This window comes from Colletotrichum destructivum, chromosome 6 (assembly GCF_034447905.1).
Source record: "Colletotrichum destructivum chromosome 6, complete sequence".
Lineage (NCBI taxonomy): Eukaryota > Fungi > Ascomycota > Sordariomycetes > Glomerellales > Glomerellaceae > Colletotrichum > Colletotrichum destructivum.
The window spans coordinates 3507427-3532084 of NC_085901.1; the positions used below are offsets into that span (position 1 = coordinate 3507427).

Below are 24658 nucleotides of genomic sequence, written 5' to 3' on the forward strand. Positions count from 1 at the left end.
GGGTAGCGTTCGGGGACATGTCACTACTTGATAGATGTCTCGAGGGGGAGAGAGGGGGGTTGTAAGCTCTTTTCGAAATGTCGGCAACGATGAGTAACATGAGATGTCGTTAGTTTGTAATCAAGCCAGGCCCGTCGTTCCCTTGTATAAAGCTCTCTCGGTTGAGAATAGGGACCGTAGAGTGAAGAAATCTCCTCGATCAAGAACCAACGGCCGACGAAAGCAGCCTCCGCCGAATCATTCTTTTGCGGCTTTCGGTCGCTCTCTCTGTCTCTCTCGCTTTACCTTTCTGCCTTTCGTCATCAGTCATCACTTATCAACGCTCGTTCCATTACAATGTACATCGCCCCATTTCTCGCTCTCCTCGTGGCCGGCGCGGCGCTGGCCGCGGCCGAGGGCTGCCACGGCGATAACCTCCTCCGGGCTATGGAGCGCCACAACGGAACGGCGTACTGCTCCTCGCTCCTGAGGCCCTCTGGCTCCGACACGCTGTTGTCGCCGCGTCTCCCGTCCGACGTGCCGTTGACGTATGCCCCTACTCTTGTCTCGTCTGCAGTAAGTGGTGTCCGTGGACCGTGGAGCCTATGATAAGTGTGTCGTCAAGGGGTTGCTGACGGGTAGGTAACGGCAGTGTTCTTGTCTCCTGGGTCTCAAATCGACGTTAAAGTCACCGTGCCCCTCCGTTTCGGCGACGGCGACGGCGACTTCGACTTCGACCATCTGTTCCTCGAGAGGTGGAGGAGGTGGAGTCACGGGTACCACGTCTTCGTCGACCGCCGCTGTATCAGACACTCTCACTCTGTCCACGACGTCCCTAACCGACTTCGGCGGCGGATATACGTACTCGTTCCCCGGAACCGGGCTATCCGCCTCCACAGGCCCGACGTGCGGGCGGGACTGGGCGACAACGATGGTGCAGGTGACCGAGACGATGGTCAGCACGGTCTACGTCTACAGCTCTGGTGCTTCGAGCAGCAGTGATAGTAGCAGTACAGGCGCGTCGACATCGATCTTCTCGTTCCCGAGCGACGGGGACAGCGGGGGTCGACCGGCGCCGCCGACGTGGTCGGCCGGGTCGGCTTCGGCGTGGGTCTCCACTTTTGCCGTGGGTGACTCGACCTTTGTCAGCACCGTCTCGGGGGTACCTTCGGACTCGCTGGTGGTCCGGCCGCCGGGGCCGACAATTTGGACCTTGAACGGGACGACAACTACTGTACCCGGGGCTCCAATACTGACAGCCTCCGGGAAGGCGAGCAGTTTGACAAACACCCAAGCAGACGGCGCGTCTTCGTGGACTCTCTCCTGGATCTCTACCGTACCCGCCAACGAAAGTACAGCCACTACTTCCCCTTTAGCTTCTTCCGCTGCGCTACCAGACCCTCCCGTGGTAAGCACCGTCACGAGCGACGTGGGCGGCGTGGGTTCGACCTGGATCGTCACCGTGGGCGTCACGAGCGGTCCAGTCCCGTTTCCCAACACGACCTCGACCCTTCGGTCTTCGGAGGGTGCGTCGGCGGCCATCAGCGTCGTCACCAGCATCGTCAGCGGTGTCGCGGTGACGTGGACCGCCATCGAGGGGTCGACCGTCGCCGGACCCGTTGACTCGGTGACGCCTACTTCGGCCGAGGCCGCCCCGTCGAGGCCAGTGTCAGGTGGGTTTACCGTCATCACAAGCATCGTAGGAGGCGCCGAGTCAACGTGGACGTTGATAGACGGCTCCGCAATCAGTCCCTCGTCAAGTGGGACGATGAGTGCACCGGTCTCTCCCACGGCTTCTTCCCTCAAGACGGCCAGCGGTACTTTCAGCGTCATCACGAGTGTCTTTGGTGGCGTCGGTTCGACGTGGACGGTGATCGGAGGGTCGACTTTTACCGGTTCGTCCAGTACGCCGACTACAGCTCCACCGCCTACCGCCTCTGTTCCCGTCTCGGCCTCTCTCGTCACGAGCATCGTCGATGGGGCCGCTTCGACGTGGACCGTCATTGGGGGTTCGACCGTTTCTGGGGTCCTCAGCGAGACGCCTACTTCGACACAGAGCATGGCGGTCTCAGTCATCACAAGCGTCTTTGGCGGCGTCGGGTCCACGTGGACACTTATTGGCGGGTCTACAGACACAGGCTCTTCTAGTACGTCAGATACGGTAACCCCTACCTTACCTCCAGGAGCCTCTATTGTCACCAGTATCATTGGGGGTGTTGTCTCCTCATGGACTGTAATAGGGGGCTCGACCGTATTTACATCAACGAGTTCTGCGTTGGGAACTCTATCGACAACTCCAACCTTACCTCCTGGCGCTTCTGTCGTCACTAGTATCGTGGGTGGCATTGCCTCTTCATGGACCGTCATCGGAGGTTCAACCCTCTTTGAACCAACCAGTTCTTCCCAGTCAACTCCCACTTTGCCTCCCGGTGCCTCCATCGTCACTAGCATTGTTGACGGTATGGTCTCGTCATGGACTGTCATCGGAGGGTCCACTATCTTTGAATCAGCAAGTTCCGCATTGGCAACTCCCACCCTGCCTCCTGGAGCCACGGTCATCACCAGCGTTATTGAAGGCGTCGCATCTTCCTGGACCGTGATAGGGGGCTCGACCATCTTCGGGTCTGTCAGCCCGACAGACGCCGCCGGAGCCACGGTCATGACCAGCGTGGTCGGGAGCGTCGCCTCATCGTGGACCGTCATCGGTGGCTCAACCATCTTCGAATCCTCAAACAGCACCGCGGGAGTCTCTCCCGTTTCCTCTCCTACCCCTACTGTCTTCACGAGCCTCGTCAACGGGGTTGCCTCGACGTGGACCGTCATCGGCGGTTCAACCATCTTCGGCAGTTTAACGCAGTCTTCAACGAGCACAGGAAATACGTCGATCACCGCTTCTTCTTTGTCTTCTCCTTCTTCCTTTTCCCCCTCCTCCGCCACGACGAGCAGCTCGGCAACTCCGACCTCAGGCTACGACTCAGCCTTCACCGGCATCTCCGTCATCGTGGCCCGCAACGGCAGCACATGCTACGCTCTGCCGACCCCCACCGCCTCGCTCCACGAGTCTCTCTTGAACGTCACAGACCGCGAGCCGCCGTCCATCGATGCCTTCTACCTCGACCCGGCCACGAACTCGGTTAAGTATCTCCGCCTGAGGGACGGCAACGCCAACCCGGTCCTCATCGACGTCTCCGACCCCTCCAGGCTGGCCATCGTCGACGGGGCCGGTAACGTGCTCTCCATCGACAGGGAGGGCCTGCACTTCACCTCGGCGAACTGCTCGCCCAAGATCGACGTCTTCATATCCGGCTTCTTCGAGCAGATGGCCGTGCTGTCGGGCCAGTCCTGCAGGGATACCGATGAGGTGCCCGTCAACGGCACGGGCAGACTGTCGTCTTCTATCCCCGTTTCCAGGCGCGAAGTGCTGCTGGACGCGAGACAGGAGCGTTCTTTTGACGTGGTCCTCCACCTTCGGGACCAATGCGGCGATCTCGTCCGCCCCGACCTGCCCGTTTTCGTCTCCCTGGGCGACACCGAGTGTGTCGTCCTTCCCGACGCGGCGGGAGACTTCATCGCGAGCTGCGCGTTCCCCGGTGGCGAGAGCGACTCGATGGAGTGCGAGACGTCCGTCCAGCAGACGCTGGACCACCTCACCCAGGGCTCCCTCGCCGGAACGTGTCCGTCGTTCGCGTCCGTATGGAGCCTGCTTTCCCGGGAACTAGACCGCATAGTCAACTTTGACAATCTTCTCCGCCCCTTCATCGACGCCGGGCTAGACCTCGGCTCCGATGCCGGTCGGGGCCTTCGCTCCGTCATCGACAGCTTCATGAGGTTGTACGATTTCTCGACCTCGACCTTCCAGAACTCCACCTCGGACGCAAGCGCCGGCGCCGGCGCCAGCTCGCGGTTGGAAGACGTGATCGAGGAATACGGCGTGGCGGCCATCCGGACGGACGTCTGCCGTTCCCTCGTCTCGTCCGAGACGCTGGCGCTTACCTTCACGGCGGGTGTTTCCACGGCTCCCGTCTTCCTGGTCAACATCTCCGCCGTGCCATCGCCACGGCCCGAGTACGAACGCACCGTCACGGACCCGACGGCCCTCGCGTGCTGCCCGAACGCGAGCCGGTGTGTGGTACGCGACGGGCAGGAGTTCTACCCGCCCGAGGCGTCGATCCCAGGGTCCGACTGCCTCTGCGGCACGACGCTCGAGGGCCGCGGCGTCGGGTTCCGGACGGGGCGTTGCGTCGGGTACAACCAGTGTAACGCAACCTCGCCGTGTGCTGGCGGCGCCGTTTGCCTCGTCGGCAGCTGCTGCGGGTTTAACGTCTGCGTGAACGGGACCGAGTGCTCTGCGCCGGCAGTCGGGAGGAGATGGGTCTCCCTGTTCGGGTCGGAGACGTCTGGCGGCATGTTTTGATTTGAGACTCGAGAACTTGTTAGGTGATTTCTGCGGCGATACATCTGCGGTTGGTTCTGAGAAGTGGTGCTTTTGTAGCAACTTTTGAATAACCAGTTTGTCTTCTGTTGTTATATCCCTAGTTGACTTTTGGTTTCGAATGTACTTAGTCTGAGTTGTCTGTGACACAACATACTGAGCAACTTTCCTGCCAAAGCCTATAAAAACCCAACTTTGAGGTGTTTGCTGTCCGAACAACTTGTTGAAGCAGTCATACAATAATGCTAAAGTGTGCTAACCGTAGCACTGTTCTCATTGTGCTATTACTACATCTAGAATTGGTCTAGGAATAGATGCAAACATCAGTAGTTGTTTTAAAGTAGATACTGAAACACCTGCTTACATGATATGATGTCTTCTCCCCGATGCAAAGTCCATTGGCATGCAGCTTTGTGGAGTTAGCCGGCAAGTTCAGCAACCAATCCAGGGGGGCAATGAGAACCTCGTCTCTGCATCTACCAGCAAGGATGTCATTGTCACCGCGTCAAGATCTCTCAGACTCGATCCCAACAAACCCCGCCCCCCAAAGCTCACAGAATGGCAGAGTTGAAGCCAATGACGGCGGCTCTTCCGATGGAGTTGCAGCTCATGATCATGCGGGAGCTGGCAGACGCCCACAATTCCCCAACCTCCCGACGTCGCGGCATCGCGTCCTACACCTGCGTCTCCAAAGACTGGCAGGTCTTCTTCGAGCGCCTGACTTTCAAGCACCTCATCGTCCGCCCAAACGCTCTTCCTTCATTCAGGCAGGTCACTCTCGATCCGCGACGACAGAGCTTGGTGAGGCACGTCTGGCTACGGATCGAGAAGCCCCGACCCGACGAAGAAGATGGCCTCGTTGCGCCAGACGATGGCTGGTCGGGTTCCTGCTCCGTAGAGTCGGCCATCGCGTTGCATCTTCTGACGACGCTTTCCACGTGGACGGCCAGAGGCTCGGGTCGGGGCCTGACGCTGGAGTTGAGCTCCCACACCTACGTGGGCCTCGTGCGGTACGCAGAGTACGCTCCCCCGGACGACCTCGGCCTCTACTCCAAATACCTCGAGACGGGATCCCTCGGGGCCTACGATGGGCTCGACAAGTTTGGCCACACGAGTCCCAGGTGGCACGACGAGGTGGCCTCGTCCGCTTCAAGGCTTGCCGGGGCGACGAGCAACCTCTTCACGTGGGGCACCGTGGAGTTCCATACGATCCAGCTCCCGCGCGTCGAGGTTGTCACGAAGCTCCTGATGAGGAGGGCCGGCACCCGGAACATCAAGGCAACGGGCCTCGCGCAAATCATCAAGAGTCTCCCGCGGTTGGAGGAGATTCATTTGGAGAGATGGCGCATCGGGCGCGCGACGCAAGAGAAGAGGTGGCTCAGGGGTGAGTCCCCGTCTTCACATCAGGAGAAGTCACACTTGTTTGCATTGCTTTTGTTTTTTTGAATGCTGATTACAGTTTCACACGTACTGCAGATTTCGCTGATCATCTCGAACATGGTATACCTCCGTCGGTGAAGAAACTCGCATTCTTCCACGAGGAGATTGATGCGCCGCACTATGCGTATAGCCTCCCATTTCGGGCACCCAGGGAGGAACTGGACGCGTTCCTGGCCAGGAGAACCCTCCATGTAGAATGCTTGTCCCTCTGCTTCGTCACGGAAGCGGAGAGCTTCTTCCGCCACGTGCTGCAAGCAACAAAGGTGAACTTGGGAAGCGAAACCGACGGGCCCGCCCGTGCAAATTACACAGAACCCGTCCCATTTCGAAGCCTAAAGCTCTTAACCTTAACCTCGACTTGTTTCGTCCCCAAAGAGGGCCCCTACCGGGAAGTCTATTCTTGGCAACGGAGTGTGGATGAGGTGCTTTTGTCAGCTGCGGCCGTGGTGGCTGGGATACCCACGCTACAGCTGTTGGAAATATGGAGTGGCAGGGATGGCCACGCCAGCATCTTCCGCTACAAAGTCAACAGCAACAACAACTCTGCCACTATTGTTTGGAGCAGCACGCAAGACATTGGAGTGATGAGCTCGGACGTGATCGAGGCCTGGAGGAGGACTACTACGCTTTCCGGAGGGCGGCGCGAGCTCAAGACCGAAGTTGTTCGGCTTCCGCGGGAAGGGTTCGAATACCACGGTTCAGTTTTGCCGTATTTGGATTCTCAGGGGTGGGTTGTGGATCCTGTCTCCGCCGCACAAATCGTCTGAAGGGTTGTTGGGCTTAGCAAATGTTGAGATGGACCATTATTGATCTTTGCGGGAGTGCTGTTTAAATCGATGAAAAGACCGAGCACAGAGATGTAATGCTCGTCAGTGGCAACGCAGGTATCTGTCCCCAGTTGCCAGTATAGTTGAAGGGTTTCTCTAGGATCGAGGAAATAGAAAACAGAGAGCTCAAGGCTTTCTCAATTGGCGCTTTGTCTAGAACTGGACAATCCCACGAGCTCCGTTACAGCTGAGGAATGCTTGTGACAACATCCACAGACCAAATCTCGCCGAATTCAATGGTTTTCATTTATGTACAGAATACTGGCTATTAACAACTAATTCCCCCACGATTCATGTGCATACAAACGCCTTCCGCATCAGTGTGCTCTAGGAGTTGCTGCCCTCAGACTGGGGGGCACCGCAGTACTTGGTGCAGTAGTGGTTGAGCTATGGCACGCCAGTGTTAGTCTTCATACGACACTCATCGCGACCCGGTTGCGAACTTACTTCGTCACCACCAATGTGCCAGCCTGCAGACACGCAAACGTCTCCCTCCTGGAGGCCAAGTCAGTCAGATCATTGCAAGAGAGGGAGAAGGGGGAGGGGGGGTCCGTAGACGCACCATCTTGCAGTCGGGGCACTGGTCCCATTGCTTGTTGCCGGTGTTGCGCCTCCTGTAGTAGTCGCAGGCGCACCTGGTCGCATCGGGCATAATCTCGTACTTCTTGGACCAGCTGTAGCTGACACTCCAGCCAGTGCCGCCGATGGGCATGGTCTGGCGGTTGCGCACGCAGGCGCCAGCGTTGTGGAGTTTGGCCTCGGCGCCGCTGGATGGGAGGGAAAGACAAAAGCGTCAGCAATGGGAGGTTCGTTTTCGCACAGAGAGAGATCAAACGCGTTTCTTGGAACTCGGGGAGCAGAAGAGAGGGGGCGGGGGGACCAACCTGAGGGCAAGGCCGGCGATGAGGGCGGTGGTGCTGAACTTCATCTTGACTGGTACTTTGCGAAAACGAGACTAGGGGGGCCTGAGAGAAGGGGCGGAGACGGTGGATGGCTTCTTGAGAGAGATGGAGCTGATCTGCAATGGAAAGCGAGGTCTGATTAGACGCGTTACTGCCTGGTGTATATATACACTTCTCGGTCCAGGAAAGAATAGAAAGACGGACGACCTCGAGCCGAGCGTCTCGATCGACCCATGGTGAGATCAGGTCAGGTCCCGCTGCCCAGACTTCCAATGCCCAGACTTCCAATGCCCAGACTTCCAATGCCCAGACTTCCAATGCCCAGACCACTGACCACTTTGTCTTATCGACGGTCACTTGTAAGAAGTAGATGTCGGTCATCTCCTGTGACGGTGCACTCTGGAGGGGCAATAAACGAAGGCCAAGCCCGAGCCGGGCAACACCGGGCGAAGAAGTTCCCTTGCCCTGGTTTCACCAAAGAGAATAAATTCCAAATGCACCAGACGATATCGCAGACTCTCCTCGTGATGGTTTAGCCCGTCGACAACTGTTGGTAAGCGTCACGACATCTCCGGCCTAGACCTGAATAACATGACTCGGGCTGTTACAAACTATCTCACAGGCAGAGCCAAGAGAATAGTGCACGACCAAAGAGGCAATTGATCGTAGTGAAGGGTTTCCTTGGCATATAGGCCCTCGGGTATGTCGGTGTAACTCTGTTGACTGACTGTCAGCATCATTGTGCAAGATAGTCGGGTCACGCTTATTCCTTTAGGGAAGGAGCAAGAGCTGGACGTGGAGATGAAATGACGGTTAGTATGGCTGTATGAGTCGGGCGACTGTTGGATCCCTTTGTAATGCGGTGTGTTTGGTTACCACTGAGTCGTACAGCTTATATTGCTTTCCCCACAGCAACTGTAAGGTGAATGACTAGCCACGGCCGAAAAGGTACGTCGCAGGCTCGGACCGGCAATCTATTTGAGTTCCTGGGTGGCAAAGCTCACGAGGAGCGTCTAGCCAAGGAGTTTATTAGCTTATAATTAAGCTTAACGAGTCGTTGCCCCCAACTGCTACGCAGTGCCGCGGCCGAGGTTGTAACCCAAGCTGCTGCTCGGGGGTTTCGATGCCGAGCCACTATCTCTGCTGCATACACCAAGCAGGCTGCATGAGAGCCTCCCACAACTACCGCTGTCGGGATGTGGGATGGGGAAAAAACCTGGGCATCCCTTCCGAGATGCAGTACGGACTCACATATCGCACGATGAACGGTCGCCAAGTATGCATGTGGCCGGAACCGAGAGTGGGTTTGTTACTCAACTCAACCACCTGGAGGGCCAACTCGTATCCTTGGGCCATTGCGGACTCACACCCCCGGTCAGAAATTGGAGCTCGGCCGGTATGGAGATGACGATAATCCACTTGGCCGTCTTGCAAATGACAGAGGGCCCCAGAGCAATGACTCGGTAAGCTTGATGCTATATCCACCCGGCCCTAGCTTAGCTAAACTCAACTGTACGTACGTGACTTTCGAGCCGGATTTGACGAAAACGGAAGACGAAATCAGATGAACAGGTGAGCAGGTGAACAGATCAACATGTGGGAGACTGAGACGAGTTGGTTGGGCCGTCTCGATGGTAACAAAGATGGCAATCTATCTAGCTTCGCGCCCACGCATGTTTCGTGAGTATAAAGTCATTGTCAATTCCTGTCCCTGAATGCTGTATTCCTCACCCCTCTCATCACTTCTCATCCTCATCCCTTCCTTCAGTCAAAGAAAGTCCTTGATCCCCCCTTCTCAAAATGGCCACTCGCTTCCTCACTCTCTGCCTCGCCACGGCCGTTGCCGCGGCCCCGGCTTTTGTCCCGAGAACCATCAACGGCACCGCCTTCGACGTCGAGCGCGGCCTCCTCCCCGACGAAATTCTCCTCTTCGGCGAGGACCACAGTAAGTCCAAACCTTCCCTGTGGCATCTTCATCCCGTCCACGCTGCCCAAGGGCGTTTTACGGGGGAAAACCATGTTCCAAAGGCATGCCCCTTTTCCCCCCTCGCAACGCGCTTGGCTAGGGAAAGATGAAAGCGGCCGGAATCTCTTGAGATTGCAACAGAAGACTGATCCCTTTTGTCACAGTGGAGGTCGTCCACAAGGATGCTTTCGCCGCCATGCTGGCGACTGAGGGCGTGCTGCACCAGCCTCCCAGCGTTGACCACTCCCTCCTGGATTTCGTGGCGCCCTCGGAGGAGGAGCTCAACAAGCTCGAGGCCCGCCAGGCCAGCTGCGGCACGACCACCGCCGTCATCATCGACAGAACCGACAGGTTCTACGACTGGGACCTCCAGATGAGCCCCGTCGTCGTCACCGGCGCCAACCCCGCCACCATCGCCCACTCCTCGACCTACACGGTCACCGACACCATCACCGTCAACGGCGGCTTCAGCCCCACCATCATCACCGGCTACCTCACGGCCAACTTCGGCATCTCCGGCTCCCGCTCCTGGTCCAGCGCCACGGCCATCACTGTCACGGGCACCATCTCAGCACGCCACACCGGCGTCATGGTCACCAACCCCTTCAAGACCCGCCGCTACGGCCGCGTCATGAGGGGCTGCCTTGGCCGCCAGACCCAGATCGGCACCTTCATGAGCGACGCCTACCAGGAGGGAAGCTTCGGCGGTGTCCGCTGGATCACTGGTACCCTTTCCCACTGCGAGAAGCCCGGCGTGCACCGCCCCCTCACCCGCTGCATGGGCTCCGGCGCCTTCAACTAAGGTGATTGCGAACATGGAGGCCCCTCGTTTGGGCCGATGAGTGCAAGCAAACATTCTTTCAGGCTTGGGGATCAGGGGAACTTCTGGGAACCTTACTCCAGGGTGGGAGGATGAAAGGATGCAAAGTCCAATCTGCTCGTGTCGTCGGACTCGCCATCGGACGACTGTCTGGCTAGCTTTTGGGGACTCAATAGTGTATTGTAACTCTACTTGGCTTAATATATCGTAATTTGAGTTATCCTATGACACGTTTCTCCGCATTGAAGAGACCCGTTCCATGATTCCATCATTGCTTTGGTCTTTATCGCTGATGAACTCGGCCCTTGCGCGGTCCCCTTTTTGTGTCCTATCGACGAGTCTCTCTCATTGGCACAGCCCCGCCGCTACATGGCTTGTATGTAACGAGTTACTTGCATATTGTACTTCAACTTCTGATTCGAACAGCCTTGACTGTTAGATGCTGATTCCAGCTTGGTCCTCCTTATAAAAATTGTTAATCATGTGTACACTAATTAGAATGGCTTTTTCTGCGGGCTCAGGCGTACTTGGTATACTTTCTATTCACTGCTTTCCAGTCATTCATCATTGTGTTTCCTTCGCGCATTGTTCCTGGACGACGCCGTCCGTTCGGCCCGGCCTAGTTGCAGCGTCTCGCCCTCTGGGTCTTTGCGGGCTTGCAGAGGAACTGTGGAGCTGTAGACTCTATATGTGTAATAAAGGTTAAATGGCCGCTGATTTATGTACTTGGGTTACTCTGGATCAGATCCTATGGGGTTAAACAACCCGTTCTTGGGCCTTGATTTGTTTGGTTGCTCGTTGCAAGACTATACACATGCCGCTACAAAGTATGCTATTTCCGCATGTTTGGCTCATATTTAATAAGACACATGTGTTGTGTTTGCGGTGGCTTTTCATGAAACGTGTAGCCAAGACTTTCCAAGTCTGATGTTCATTTTGCATATGTCCTGCAGATCCATGCTGGACACCAAGTCTCTGTCCTTCACAGCAGACAAGGTTCCTGTTGATATGTTTACTAACCTAACAATCAAAACGCGACCGCAGCAACAGACGATCACAGGACGTTGTATTCCTAGAGTTATTATTTCCCAGTGTACTCAGTTCAAGCAGAAACACATGTTGCCAATAACGTGCAATTGTCTAGCAATGAAAACTGGTAGCTCTCTCTGTTAAAGGATAATCTCATTTAGTATGAAGATCCCAGAATAGTAAAGCTTCATAACTCAACAAGCACGGCTGTGACAATTCTCCATCGTCAGATTTCGTTATAGCGTTGTGAAAGGAGGTTTCCGAGGATGATGATGCGCTCCAGTCCCCTGTACCGACCTTGCCTATTCTGGGAACTGATGCCATTCCCAATGCTAATTAACATCACTCCTTGGTTGTTTACTGATGAAAAATAATTCATTTGGTCTGAAGTGAAACTGAGATTCGATTTCTCTGCAGTTAACTGTTACTGTTGCAATCATTCCAGGTAACAAGACACAACCTAGACACAGCTCTGCCAGCCAATTAGCCCAGCCTTGCTCAGGAAGCTCTTTCGGCTTGCATCCAGTTGCTGTTGCGCCACACCCTAATCCTACAACATAGAACCAGTTGCCGGTCTTTGGTTAGAAAGCAACCTTGAATCTTTCAAGGAAGATGTGAGATAAGTGAGCACCTGTTCCCTGTAGAATCCAAACACGTTCCGTCACCCAGCCGAGAGTTGCCAAAACTGGAGAGATGAGTCGAGACAATTGTGGGTAGGGACATGTAGCGACGACAGGTCTGAACCATTGCAACGGAACTGTTTGACTCTTTTATATAGAAAGACTGGCAGCACTAAAAGCCCATGGTCTGACTTGCATTACCCACGCTTCCCTTCGCGTACCCTCGATACTCCAGCCCTATTCTTTTACCGGCTAGTCTCCCGCAGCGGGTCCTGCTCCTGTGGTCAGCGCTAACACACCGCCGCCGGGTATCGCCACAGGACCCATACCACTGAATCTGTTCTAACCCCATCTGCGTTCCAAGGAAGGCCTATCGGATCCCTGCGGGGACCCCTAGAAACAGCTGCCTAGAGGAATCTTCCCCGCAAAACTGCGAGACTTTCGTTCCGCCAACCTCGACTAAGCTGGGGTCTTTCTCGTATCGAGAGCACTCGAATCCTCCATGCTGAAGAAAGGGAGGAGTTGCCAAGGTGTGCCTTTTCATTTGCCGCTGACGATGCCCTCAATGTTCTTGAGCTCGGAGACCACCACTGGCTATGCAATGGTTAGCCCATTATCATGGACTTGCTGAACCAGAGTCCAACAAGAGCAGTTTCTTCCGGCTTTACACGTCGCAATGAAGCAAATTGTCGCAGAGATTGCACAGAGCATTAAGCTGCAACAGCGAGGTATCAAACCACAATCTCAACAAGACGTTTGCGAGTTTTTCTCGGTTGACAAGTTTATACCCCAGACCGAAACTCGACGGTCCTGTGTCTCTAGTGAAGATTGACTGCGATGGAATCCAGCGTGGCGGACGGTAACCCCCTTTTTGACAGAGTTTGGAATCCGATCCTGCTGTATCAAGGTGGATACTATCCGCACATTAACTTTACTCCTTCTGCCAGGGCCTTGAATCCTTCGGCTGGACGCGAGCACGGTGAGGCTCAGTTAGCCGCTTGGCAGAGTTGTCTCGGGCCCATCGGGAGGATTGGATTCCTGGCAATAGGAGTTTGCCTGCGGTAGAAACTCTAGGTTGCTCTTGACAAACGTTCGATACGGGCAAGCAACGCAAGCAACGTCGAGATGATGCCCGGCCGTTCCGTGTTCGAAGGAGTTCCGTGTCCGAGGGAGTTCCTTGGGTATATCAGAAGCCGTGTCTTGACGTATATAAAAGCTTCTTCCTCGCCGCCACCAGAATCGAGACTATCCTCTTCATCTCAGCACCTCTCCCCTTGACATCTCCCTCCATCTCTTCGACATCCCATCTCTCACCCAACCTTCAACAGACAGCCCGCCCTCCTCAAAATGGTCAACTTCCTCCGCGCCGCTGGCCTCCTGGCCCTCGCCCCCCTCGCCGCCGCTGCTCCGGCCGCCACCGAGTCCAACCTCGACGTGAGAGCAGCGGACGCCGTCCCCTTCTCCTTTGCGAAGTGGGCCGACGACATCATCGCCAACCCCAACGGACAGCACCCCTCGCCCGAGGAGGCGATGGCCCTGGCCTTCAACCAGACCTCGACCGGTTGGTGACAATGTCCCCAATTTGTGCTGGAAACGAACAGCACGCATGACGCAGGAACTCTAACCGTTGCCCCTTCACTGTAGATGGCCTCGAGAAGCGTCAGGCTGATGTCTCCTGCGAGTTCAACAGACCTGGCCAATCCGCCTCTGTAAGCACTCTTTCATGACTCTCGCCATCCAAACACACAACCGTGATGAAATGACTCCGCTGACGTCCGTTCTCTCCTCAGGTCGCCGACGCCGTTTGGTGCATCGACTTTATCGCCCAGCGCGCCAACGTCCAGTGCAGGGCCGTCGTCTCCGGGACCTCCTTCTGCAGACGCGGCCAGGCCCAGATCACCGGCGTGGCATTCGGCGGCAACCCTCCCCGGGACACCTCGAGCCCTTGCGGCAACGTCGCCCGCTCGGCCGGCGCCATCATGGACGCCTGCACGCGCAACGGCCTCGTCTACGGACAGAACAACGCCTGGGGCAACGGCAACATGGCCGTGCATATCCGCTCCCCTTACTGAGCGGGCTGCGGGGAGGAGCTGGAAGCTGATGCATTTTCATGATTCATGTACATAGCAGGTAGTTAAATATGAGTTGGACTCCAAAGACGAGACCCGCCAGCAGCAACATAAGTCACCATGACCCCTTACACAGAAGCTATAGATATAGGGGAGCTGCCGAGCTCAGGCGAGACTCTATAGCCAATCCCAGTTAGTAAATGTGGTTGTTATTGATTATGATAGCGTGCCCTGCAGTTCTCCTTATTGAATGCTCAATGTTTCCACGGTATAATTGCAATATAGTTGTTACATTCCGCCAGGTATAATGATGAAGGTTTCTGTAAATTGCAACCCCAGCTAACAAACTTAAACTTTGGGTGGCACGACGCCGATCATTGACCCTGTGTAGATCGCGGGACTCACCGTCTCCATGAGACCATGTGTTGTGAGTGGCCCTGGAATTACCTTGGCTGTTAAATGACTGCAATCTGACATTCTAATCACCTGGTCAGACAATCAAGGTATCATGACATCGTTTCGTGAAAATTAACCTTAGCAAGTATAATACTATCCGGGAATCGCTTCAACACACACAGTCCCTCCGCCGGCTGTCCGACAACGCTTTTCAGTATGTACCGTTCATCCATATGTTCTGAAAAGAAATGGCCCAGCATTCCTACCAACAGGAAGCTTGCACGGCTGACAACCCAAGCATTGCCTCGGTAGCTCGTCCCCTCCTACTTCTCTCCTCCCTCCCACGTCCTCAAGTCGCCCTTGACCTCGCGGAAGATGCCCCTCCAGTTGCCGATCTCGTTCTCTGTGCGCTTGCGCCTGCTGAACGCCGTGCGGCGGAAGCTGACGAACCAGACCAGGAACCAGTACGTCGCGGCGGCCATGGACGCCACGGCGGCGACCCAGGCCATGGCCACGAAGGGCCCGCCGGTCTGGATCTGCATTCCGAAGGCGTCCATTGGGCGGTTGAGCATGTTCTTGCCGCCGTAGATGAGGGCGGTCGTGACTATGGCGAAGGCCGGGAGGGCGAAGGAGCCGATGAGGGAGAAGATGACGGAGACGAGGACGAGGACGCGGAGGAAGCCGACGAGGATGATGGGCAGGGTCGCGAGGAGGACGATGCCTGTGGAGATCGTGCCGATGGCGAGGAGGGCCACCATGGCCTTGGCGCCTCCGCTGGCGAGGTTGACGATCTGGTCGAGGGTTCCGGACATGGCGGAGACGAGCGGGACGGATACGTTGGCTGTGCCGACGACGAAGGACGAGGGGATGGAGTTGGTGATATTCTTCAGGCCTGTTATTTTTTTCACCTCGTGTTAGCGTACATGACGATGATGATGACACCAGTATTAGAATGGAGCTTCAGAACATACCCGATCCCTTGTTATCGTAGCTCTCGCAGTTGTTGATGGTGACCTTGCTGTTGGGGTCGTTGTCGTTGGCGTAGGTGGCCTCGCACATCTTGGTGAGGTAGAGGCGGTAGTTGTCCTTGACGCCGAGGAGCTGCGTCAGATTGCCGACGAGCTGGCCCTGGATGTCCTGGACTCCATCGCCGATGGCGTTGGTGAGGTTGCCGAGCAGGCCGCCCAGGACGTTGCCGAGACCCTGGGTGATGCCCGTCGGATCGTTCGGCGCAGGGAGGCCGGGAAGGCCGGGGATGAGGCTCCCGCCGCCGTTGCCGTTGCCGTTTCCGTTGTTCGTGTTGTTCGCCGCCTGGATCCTGATGATATCTTGCCCAATCTTTGACGTGTTCAGCTACGGCGGGCAGCCATGTCAGCGAGCGGTTCTTGTCACAGGTGGTGCGATGCGAGATCTTTCCGGTTGGAACTTACCGACAACCAGTAGTTGTCTCCTCCATTGCTCGTGTTTGTCCCGGCTGCCAGTAGGACAATGGAGAGCGCGACGGCGACGGCCGAAGCGATAATGGGAATAATGGCAGATAGCCGGCCTCCGATTCCGAGCATTTTGTGTGTTACGTGTGTCTCTGTGTGTGTGACCAGTGGTCGGAGTTTTATGAATTTCGCGGATTACAGTAGTGTTGGTGGTTGCGTTTAGCTTGACATTAGGAAATACGCTTGGCTGCAGGGAGGAGTCGACGATGTCTAAATATTCCTGAAGCTTCTTGAACCGCTCTCCTGCCGAGACTTTTGACTCGGGCGCCCTTTGTCTCCCCTTAATATGCGTTCCCGACGAGAAGAGCACCGAGCAGAGCGGAAGAAACTTTCGATCGCGGGACCTGTCAGTACGTCATAAAACGTCCCGACAGGCATCGCATTGGGATGAAACGCTGGGATGAATCTTGTCCTCCTCCTCCTCCTCCTCTCCTCTTTCCCCTATAATATCGTGTCCAACGGCCAACCGCCCAAGGATGGGTATCCTCCCTAGGCAAAGCAATGCAAAGGAAAGCCGTTGAACGGGTGCTCGCGGCTCTCACGTGCGGGTCCTGGGCTCCCTTCTTCAACTAGTGCTGAGTTGTCTGGGAGGTCCAGGGGTGCAGCATGTTCGCGACGACGAGGGTCTTACCGCAACGGGCATTTGATGAGAAACTAACGTCATGCCCGCGCCGGGCGAGCACGCATTAACGTCCAATGAGGTTGTGGGAAGTGAAGGCCATGCTTCTTTTGTGTGTGCATGTGTGTCTCTATGCCTCTGTCTCTCTGTTACTCGTCCCTCCATGCATATCCCGTCGAGGGTAGTCCGAGCTGACGGCAACCCACCAACGGTCGCCAGTTTGAGACCGGGATTGACCTGGGCGCCAAACTCTGCCTGTTGTCGAACGTGGACGAATCATTTCTCTTGCCGTGCGTGTTCGTACCCGTATGTCGGATCTCTAGGCCCATGGTGGTCCATTCATTGACTTTGACAGTACTTGGTTGCAGATCTTGCCCTAGGGACCGTCCTGCATTAACTCGCATTGCAAAGTTAAAGGCCGGTTTCCGTTATTTCAACGTCGTGCTTCAGCAGAAAGTATCGCCAAGCAAGCTTTCAGAAAGGAGATGCACGTCCTCCGTCCTCCAAGGGCGGGCAAGCCCAGGGAAGATTCAGGAGGGTTCTGTAGAACCGCGACGAAAGAAACGGTTTTGGGTACGGAGGGCTTGAAGCAAAGAAGATTTTTTTCGGAGTGAGAGTTTGCTGGTGTTGTGCATTCCGCTATAAACGTCCGGAAGGGCTTAGTTCCAACCACCAACGGCCGAGCGTTTGTCGACGATGCCGTCTCCGATGTGTCGGGACGCCACACTATCTTGAGCAATACCCTGGTGTCCTCGGCACTCGTAGCCGCTTTCAAGCTCGGCTGTTGTTCTTTTATCGTCGATTTCGACGTCTGTTGTTGCCACTATATCAAGGTAAATCGAGTGGCCCCATAGTACCAAGAGTACAATAATATGAACAAGGATTGTATTTCGTAACGAGGCGACACATTTGATTTGTACAGACTTTTTCAAGCGATCATAGAGGTCAGTGAAAATGAATATTTTCGACACAACGGCATGGCGTTGTTTTCGGTTGGGAATTGAAGACATCACGGTACGAAGAGCCAGGTGAACAGGTTTCCTTGTTTTAAATACCCATTCGTAGTTCAGATAAATTTTCTGTATTTCTTAGTCTTCTAGTTGCCCAATATTGAAATTGCAGTTTCGCTGACAATTTAATGATATGATCATTTGCGTGCTCTGATACAGCACCCTATGGCTTTGGAGATGATTATGTCCACTGGTCGACCAGTCCTGACATCAGGCGCGTTTGGCACGTCTACAATCAGAAATAATCTCTTAGGTCAACAACTATCGTTGTCTTGGGCTGCCCGGTGGCGTTGCAGCCCAATGTTCATGTCTTCCGGTTCAGATCGCGAAGACGGACTTCTCCACCTCGTACGTAGCACACGAATTTCTTCTAGGGGTCCGGAACCTCTTGCTTTTCGATCATTTAGACCGATAGTCCCAAAATGACGGACAGAAACGGTGTGTGTATGTTGGTAACTGTAAAGGGGTTGAAGATTGTGGGGCTCCGTCATTGCTTCTCGATCTACAGTACCGTTCTTCCTGTACCCGAATACGCGATATGACGTTCATACGGCATAACACGATGCCCACACAGTCTCTATATTGAGACAAGTGCTCATTTTGAGGTTTAATGACGATGAATGCGCGGGATGACGCGATGCGGCTGGGCGCAAATCCCCTTGCTTGAGATTCTCTTGCCTCATTTTCAGCCGGGACTGATCCAGCTTTTCGATCCAGCAACTCTGGGAGTTTTAATCTCATCGAGAAATTGTAGCCAACACCGTGGTATTTGAACTCGTTTTCGGCGTGCTGTGGTAAGTTTTCTTCAATGTGGCTGAAGGCAATGGGTGTGAACCACTGTATAGCTAAGTTGCGGAGGTGAACCCGGCATGGTCGATTTGGATAATGTAGCCTGGGACCCCCTTTCCCCTCTGCTTGCTCTCGTCTTTGCAACTATCTGCAGTTACGAAATTTGATCCATCAGCTAGTTGTGGACAGATAAAACCTCAACAAATCAGGGCGTCGTCGTCTTAGATCGTAGCCGGGACGGACTCCTAGGCGGCATCAAATAACTTGCCATTCTAGAGAAGATAATGGGATAGGCAGCATTCATGGAGACGCCAGAGTCGTTGATGAGCCTTACATCGTATGCCGACTCTCCAAAGAGGAGCACAGTTACCAAGTCATATCCCGCAACCAACCCTCGCAGAGTGTGGGTAAGGTGAGATTCGCTCCGTAGGATCCGATCCCCAGCTCGGTCACTCCATATCGGGAGGAGCAGGCCTCCCGGTCTACCGACATATGTCAGACGCGCAAATCTCAGAAAAGGGGGGGGTGGGGTGTCCGGCTGACCGGCATCTTCCCGGTCGGACACGTCACATCCGTCCGTCCCCTCCTTTTCACGTCACGTCACGGAGACAAAACCCAACCTCCCAACCACTCAGACTCTTGATCCCGTACTACATCATATTCCGTAATCCCGCGACAACTCGTCCGGTCATCACCGCCAAGATCCGGCTTCCCCCCCCCCCCCCCCCCCCCCCCCCCCCGTCGCCAAGCACCATGACCTCCGTGACCCTCCGCCCCGCAACACGCGCCGACGTCCCCGCTCTCGCCTCCGTCGCCGACGCCGCATTCCGAACGGACTCGCACACGCAGCTCAAAGCCGCCCTCCGCGGTGCGGGAAACTTCGCCGAGGGCATGGAGCAGGCGCTGTTGGCGTGGGTGGACCACCCGAAAGTCGACGTTGTCGTCGCCGAGGACCCGGCGAGCGGACAGCCTGTTGGATGGGCCGGTTGGGTCCGGAGGGGTTTCGCGGGGGACGTCGATCTGCCCCTGGACGATAATGGCGACGACAGCCTGTCGGCGGAGCCGACTGTCGCGACTCATCTCGCCGGGGAGAAGAAGGGGAAGCAGACGGTGAAGGACCTGGAGGATCTGACGAACGCGTCGATGGGCTACTGGGTCCGGAGATTCATGCCCGATGGCTCGAGATGCAGGTTCTTGTGCAGTTGCGTCGTGCACCCGGCATTCCAGGCGCGGGGTATCGGGTCGCGGCTGATGCGGTGGGGGACAGACAAGGCGGACGCGGAGCCCGGGGTGTATTGCTGGGTGCAGTCGTCGATGGGCGGCAGGGCATCGTTCGAGAGACAGGGGTTCCGCGAGGTGGGCAGGCTGGAGGCAAACTTGGATGACTTCGCCGAAGGGACAACGCCGGGCGACGGGAACGAACACATCACGGGGAGCAAAGACTCTTGGGGGAACTATGTTTGGGTGTATATGAGAAGAGACGCGAGGGCGTGACGGATGCCTTGCGGGGCTGATGATTCCCCCCTCAAAGTGAAATAACATCCCTTTATCTCGTGCGCTATCCTACAGCCCGACAAGCTTGCAGACCGCCACAAGGGCCCAAGCGCCGGCCAGTGGGTTCATCATGTCCTGCACCATGGTCGTGTCCGAGATGGCCTCGTTGAAGTCCGTCATCATTGGCACCTTGGGCTTCGACGCCCAGAAGCCGCGAATAAAGCGGTGCCCGTAGGTTAGGCCCGCGGCGAGCAGGGCGGGCCAGCCGACGGCAACGACGCCCGGGCCGCGGGGGACGAAGAGGGAGAATGCGATGCCGCTGACGGCCGAGAGGAGGCACTGTTGCGTAGTGTTAGTGGATCACGATGCGATACATCGGTATATATGAAGAGAGGAGGATGTGTGTGTGTGTGTGTGTGTGTGTGTGTGTGTGTGAAAGAGTGAGTGTGTATGTAAGATAGAGGAGAGAGATGATGGTGAGAGATAATAGTGAGAGTGAGAATGGCCCTCGGGGCGAGGAACAAAGATGGTAAACAACATACGCCGACGAAGCCCGTCCCAACCGTGTACCGGATCTCCCAGAGTTGCTTCTCGGCCGTCCTGCTCCACTCGGCCGCCTTCTTGGCCTTGTCCTCGTACTTGAGCAGCCGCGGGATAGAGTCGGCCGAGTGGACGAGCGCGAAGCCGCTGACGACGGCGATGAGGATGCCCAGCACGTTTGTCGGGAAGGCCATGATGAGGGTTTCTGGATAGGATCTGGGTGTTCTAGAGGTTGTCTTCTTTTGTTTTGTTTGTGTGTGTGGGTATATATATGTTTGTGTGTACATATATGAAGGTCGGCCCGATGTCAAATGGGTTGGGGAATTCCATCCGGCTTGTGTTGATGTTTATAAGAAACCAGAGCACGAGAGCTCACATGCCCAGCAGACGAAGAATCCCAGAGGGCCGCGGCAGTGACGTCATGGCTCTCGCACCTTCACACGCGGCCGAAATCAGCCGGCCTTGGTCCTCCCGACGTGCGTGGTGTCAAAATCACTCTCCAATTCGAACAAAACAATGGGATGGTCAACGCAGGACACGCTCTGGCCCTGCTGGCCACACACACCAAACAGTCCGTTTTCTTTTGCGAGAAAACTCTGCGGGACTCGGCAGCTCAATGAGACATCGTTGGATCGCCGATTTCTCCTCGTCCCCGTTGAGATGGCTCGTTCTGGACTCACAATCGACCCGACGGATACGACACCATCATGAGATTGAGAACCACAGTGAGCTGTCGCATGATTTGTTCAGCCGCCATCGGAGGGCTCTTCTCTTTACGGACAAAATCTCTCAGATTCTCAATTAACTCGTCCGCGCCGGTTGAGACGCTCGCCGAGCATCTCCCAGACCTACAGCAATCCCCCGCTGTTGAACGCCCTCGCCATGCAAAAATCAAGCAAAACGGCGTCTCAAGATTCATTCTTGAGCCGCATAGCACCGAAAACCCTCCCTCTGTCAAGCCACGTTGCTAGCATATAATTGATTCATCCTCTCCACGCGTAGCCTGCACTGCTGCCGCTGTCGTACCCGTTCCGGTCCTACTGGTTAGGACGCAAGTCCTTTACGTAAAAGTCGAGCTTGTCCGAGTGGTAAACGTGGCCTGGCGGATTCTGCGCCTGCGTGTAGAGGTTGTCAATGGAGTGCTGGTGGAACGTTTCCGACCTGGTGCATTGCAGGATGTGATTGAGTCCGGGGGGGTTGGTGAGGCGGAAGATGCCAAATCTGCACACCTGTTAGCCGGTCTTTCCCATCGGGTGAACAATAACAACGGGGGGGGCTGCGGGGAACATACGAGGGCTGGTGCCGTGGAGAACAAACGATGGCTATGCTCTCGGGCATCATGACCTGGTAACCGGCCTGCGTGTGAAGGTCGCGCGAGCTCATGAAGCACGTCTGCGTCGGGTGTGTGTGAATCCATCCCACCATCAAGAGATCCTCGTTGATGCAGTAGTCGAGCATCGTGGACTCGTTCTCCGTCTCGCACGTGTCGGGCGTGCTCTTCTGCTCCGGGATGAGAAGGCAGCTGATGAACAGCGCATTATTAACCGGCCGCCCACAGAGGATGCCGCACATCTCCAGACCCTTGCGGGTGTTCTCCGAAGCGATGCTGAGAAATCTGTCCTTGAGCTGCGTCGGGAGGAATACGGGTCGGATCGGGTCGCCGTTCTCGAGATAGGCTGCCGGGCGGAACGTCAGGCGCTCCTTGGCTGAAGGTGCGACAACCTCCTCCTTGGCTGGCAGTTCGGGAACATCCTGTCGCAGCATGCCAGCTGACGCTGACTCGTACGAGGGCAGAGGATCTTTGCCGGGCCGCATCGGAGGCGCCGCGTCGAGCTCCTGTCGTAGTGTCGTAAAGTCTTCCTTCGGTGGCTTCGGCGGTTGAGGCGGCTGCGGCATGTATGCGCGCTGCGGTTCCAACGGCGTCGCCTCCCATTCCACCGCTCTCGGTCTCGAAATGGATGGGTAATTGTACGAATGGCTGGGCGGCGCTCTCGGTGGGGGTACCGAGCTCCGGTAGCTGGCCTGCGAGTATCTGGCGCTCGCGTCATCTCGTCCTTGATCTGTGCCGTCGAGCCGGCGCCGCGTTGCCTCGATCTGTCTCCTTATCTCATCATCATCTGTCGCCACTGTCGCTGCTGTCGCTGGGCCACCGAACTGCTCCCAGTCCTCCCAGCGACCACCCTTCCGGCGCTCTTGCTCCTCTTCTTCCGAGACACCTGCTTGTCGAGTTGCTTTTCTCGCAGCATCCCGGCGTTTGAAGTCCCTTTGCGCCAGGGAGACGGCCAGTTCCTGGTTGTCGGCGGCGTCCAGGATCTTCGCATTGCCGGACAGGGTCGGGTCTCGGGCGGCGAACTCGTCGTAGCTCGAGGGTCTCTTTGCGGTTTCATCGTCGGCCTTCTTCCTGGACGCAGTCATCAACCTCCACTCATTATAGTCGCGATCGATTTGCGGCTTCAACCCCTCCAACAGCGCAAACACCTCCTTCTGCTGGCGGTTGAAGAGCGGCTTCGTCAGGGCCTTGTTCTCGGGCAGTTTGGCGTCGGGGTGTGTCTTGAGATGTTGTAGTACGAGGATCGAGTGTCGCCACAGCATCTGATATGCCTTTCGAACATCGCGGTCTTGCAGCGCGAACGTGGCCTGAGTCGCGTGTCAGCGCGGTCAGCTGCGTTGAAAGCCACGCAAGATGATGGACGGGTGAGAGCCGAGCACACACGGACGAACCTCTTGAAATAGGGTGTCGGCAGAGCGCGCCCAATACTTGAAGGGAATCGTCGTCCTGAATTCAAAGTCCTCTGCTGCATCGGTGATCTCCTTGATGCTCATGGGCCGCGCAGGCCGTGGGCTCGAGGGGCCGTTCATCTTCTTTGGCGGTGTTCCGGTATGAATCCGGTGTGTCGGAAGCTCTCCCAATGGTCGCTCCCGTGGTGGTTGAGGGCTCAACTAGGGTCGCGGTTGGTGAATTCCGCCGTCTATGATGACGTTTGCATGTTCCTGAGGTTCGAGAGGCCCAAAGTGGCAGCCTTGAGGTGACAGATGCTCGACCGTTTGGTCAAGACGTCTTGCGGGTTTCGTCCCAGGGACCGTATGACGAAGCGCTAGAACAGCCACAAGGGTGGCTGAAGCCTGGGGCACCCCGCCATTACTGTGTACAACGGAAGACCGACAAGGTCCGCACTATGGACATGGAGGGGCAGACACAGAGCTCGGACCTCGTTAGAGGTCTGGCACGTGATCTCAGAGTTTCATTATATAACTTGTTTCCTTATGTCATCATGCGTTGGAATCGAGAACAAACGAAACAGTGGAGCAGAAAGAGAGAGAGAGGGCTCCACATCCTAAGAATGTCACTCATCCATCTGACAAAGGAGACCTTCATCTCAAATCCTCAGAGACACACATTCGCCATGTTCGTCCGGCGTCTCGTAGCCACGACGTAAGAAATTTTCCATATTAATTAGGGCGTCATCAGGCATCCCAAGGCAGTCACACGTATCTCCGTTCGATCTACGAGAACCCCATCTCGTTTGCCCGCCAACGCCCGACGGAGGATGTGCTCGCCTCACTCAAGCGTCGGGAAAAGTCGGGACGCGTGTAATTATCGCCGCTGTCTGCAAGTTGACTGTCCAACGCATCCAGGCGAATTCGAGAGTGCCCAGGCGGGCCGGCGATCCCGTCCGTCCAACCTCCGTTCCCGGTTTCGTCGCACTGATCCTCTCGCGGCTTGAGTCTCGGCATGGCACCATGCTTTGGGCCTTGGGGGTTGCTTCCACCGCCTGCTCGAACTGGGTCGGATTTTGACGTGCATATTGAACCATGTTCATATTGCTCCAAAATTGAATTGCACGTTGTGTCGTGTTGGCAACCCCCCCCCCCCCCCCAATCCCAACCCCCCAAGCTTCCGCTGGTCGCCGGTAAACGGAGAACCAAAAGAGATCCCATCATCTCAGAGCGGTCTGGAGACTCTCCCCTGCCTCGTGTGTTTTCCCATCAGCCAGTCTCTCAAGCTGAGAGGGGCGGACGGCGTGGCGATGACGAGTCCCCAGGTTGTCAGTCATCGTATCTTGCCGTGTCCTCGAACTCTGCCGACGAAATAGCTTGATGGTTTTTTGTGGGTTGTTTTTCTTGACGGGAATATGGAGGTGAAATACCACCAACGTCTCCGAGTGTTCCCTTTTACCCTGTGCAGTGATAACCACCTCCGCCGCCGGGCATCTCCCGCGAAGAACTGGATACCGG

At 56.1% G+C, this 24658-nt stretch overlaps 10 protein-coding genes across 10 annotated transcripts; 5 read left to right on the forward strand and 5 right to left on the reverse strand.

The window, feature by feature from the left end:
* Positions 1 to 336: 336 nt before the first annotated feature.
* On the forward strand, positions 337 to 4393 carry CDEST_10251 (uncharacterized protein; the record flags this gene model as incomplete). The annotated part of the gene is made up of 2 exons (XM_062926409.1): positions 337 to 555; positions 632 to 4393. 2 exons carry the CDS (start codon positions 337 to 339, stop codon positions 4391 to 4393), a joined length of 3981 nt encoding a protein of 1326 aa, XP_062782460.1.
* A 576-nt stretch (positions 4394 to 4969) lies between these two features.
* On the forward strand, positions 4970 to 6618 carry CDEST_10252 (uncharacterized protein; the record flags this gene model as incomplete). The annotated part of the gene is made up of 2 exons (XM_062926410.1): positions 4970 to 5795; positions 5888 to 6618. The coding sequence occupies 2 exons, from the start codon at positions 4970 to 4972 to the stop codon at positions 6616 to 6618; spliced, it is 1557 nt and encodes a 518-aa protein (XP_062782461.1).
* A 289-nt stretch (positions 6619 to 6907) lies between these two features.
* Positions 6908 to 7739, reverse strand: CDEST_10253 (uncharacterized protein). The gene is made up of 4 exons (XM_062926411.1): positions 7563 to 7739; positions 7241 to 7445; positions 7126 to 7173; positions 6908 to 7065 (listed from the first exon to the last, which is right to left on the reverse strand). Exons 1-4 carry the CDS (start codon positions 7604 to 7606, stop codon positions 7006 to 7008), a joined length of 357 nt encoding a protein of 118 aa, XP_062782462.1. The 5' UTR covers positions 7607 to 7739; the 3' UTR covers positions 6908 to 7005.
* Positions 7740 to 9312: 1573 nt separating this feature from the next.
* On the forward strand, positions 9313 to 10586 carry CDEST_10254 (uncharacterized protein). Its single transcript, XM_062926412.1, has 2 exons — positions 9313 to 9525; positions 9711 to 10586. Exons 1-2 carry the CDS (start codon positions 9381 to 9383, stop codon positions 10346 to 10348), a joined length of 783 nt encoding a protein of 260 aa, XP_062782463.1. The 5' UTR covers positions 9313 to 9380; the 3' UTR covers positions 10349 to 10586.
* A 2663-nt stretch (positions 10587 to 13249) lies between these two features.
* Positions 13250 to 14145, forward strand: CDEST_10255 (uncharacterized protein). The gene is made up of 3 exons (XM_062926413.1): positions 13250 to 13576; positions 13660 to 13724; positions 13806 to 14145. The coding sequence occupies exons 1-3, from the start codon at positions 13363 to 13365 to the stop codon at positions 14085 to 14087; spliced, it is 561 nt and encodes a 186-aa protein (XP_062782464.1). The 5' UTR covers positions 13250 to 13362; the 3' UTR covers positions 14088 to 14145.
* Positions 14146 to 14432: 287 nt separating this feature from the next.
* CDEST_10256 (uncharacterized protein) lies at positions 14433 to 14740 on the reverse strand (the record flags this gene model as incomplete). Its single annotated transcript, XM_062926414.1, has 2 exons — positions 14433 to 14570; positions 14618 to 14740. 2 exons carry the CDS (start codon positions 14738 to 14740, stop codon positions 14433 to 14435), a joined length of 261 nt encoding a protein of 86 aa, XP_062782465.1.
* Positions 14741 to 14803: 63 nt separating this feature from the next.
* On the reverse strand, positions 14804 to 16196 carry CDEST_10257 (uncharacterized protein; the record flags this gene model as incomplete). The annotated part of the gene is made up of 3 exons (XM_062926415.1): positions 15911 to 16196; positions 15452 to 15833; positions 14804 to 15372 (listed from the first exon to the last, which is right to left on the reverse strand). The coding sequence occupies exons 1-3, from the start codon at positions 16040 to 16042 to the stop codon at positions 14804 to 14806; spliced, it is 1083 nt and encodes a 360-aa protein (XP_062782466.1). The 5' UTR covers positions 16043 to 16196.
* A 2945-nt stretch (positions 16197 to 19141) lies between these two features.
* CDEST_10258 (Putative GNAT domain, acyl-CoA N-acyltransferase) lies at positions 19142 to 19883 on the forward strand (the record flags this gene model as incomplete). Its single annotated transcript, XM_062926416.1, has 1 exon — positions 19142 to 19883. The coding sequence occupies one exon, from the start codon at positions 19142 to 19144 to the stop codon at positions 19880 to 19882; it is 741 nt and encodes a 246-aa protein (XP_062782467.1). The 3' UTR covers position 19883.
* A 68-nt stretch (positions 19884 to 19951) lies between these two features.
* CDEST_10259 (uncharacterized protein) lies at positions 19952 to 20616 on the reverse strand (the record flags this gene model as incomplete). Its single annotated transcript, XM_062926417.1, has 2 exons — positions 19952 to 20221; positions 20425 to 20616. The coding sequence occupies 2 exons, from the start codon at positions 20614 to 20616 to the stop codon at positions 19952 to 19954; spliced, it is 462 nt and encodes a 153-aa protein (XP_062782468.1).
* Positions 20617 to 20933: 317 nt separating this feature from the next.
* On the reverse strand, positions 20934 to 23553 carry CDEST_10260 (Putative JAB1/MPN/MOV34 metalloenzyme domain-containing protein). The gene is made up of 3 exons (XM_062926418.1): positions 23144 to 23553; positions 21714 to 23059; positions 20934 to 21643 (listed from the first exon to the last, which is right to left on the reverse strand). The coding sequence occupies exons 1-3, from the start codon at positions 23279 to 23281 to the stop codon at positions 21460 to 21462; spliced, it is 1668 nt and encodes a 555-aa protein (XP_062782469.1). The 5' UTR covers positions 23282 to 23553; the 3' UTR covers positions 20934 to 21459.
* Positions 23554 to 24658: the final 1105 nt, after the last annotated feature.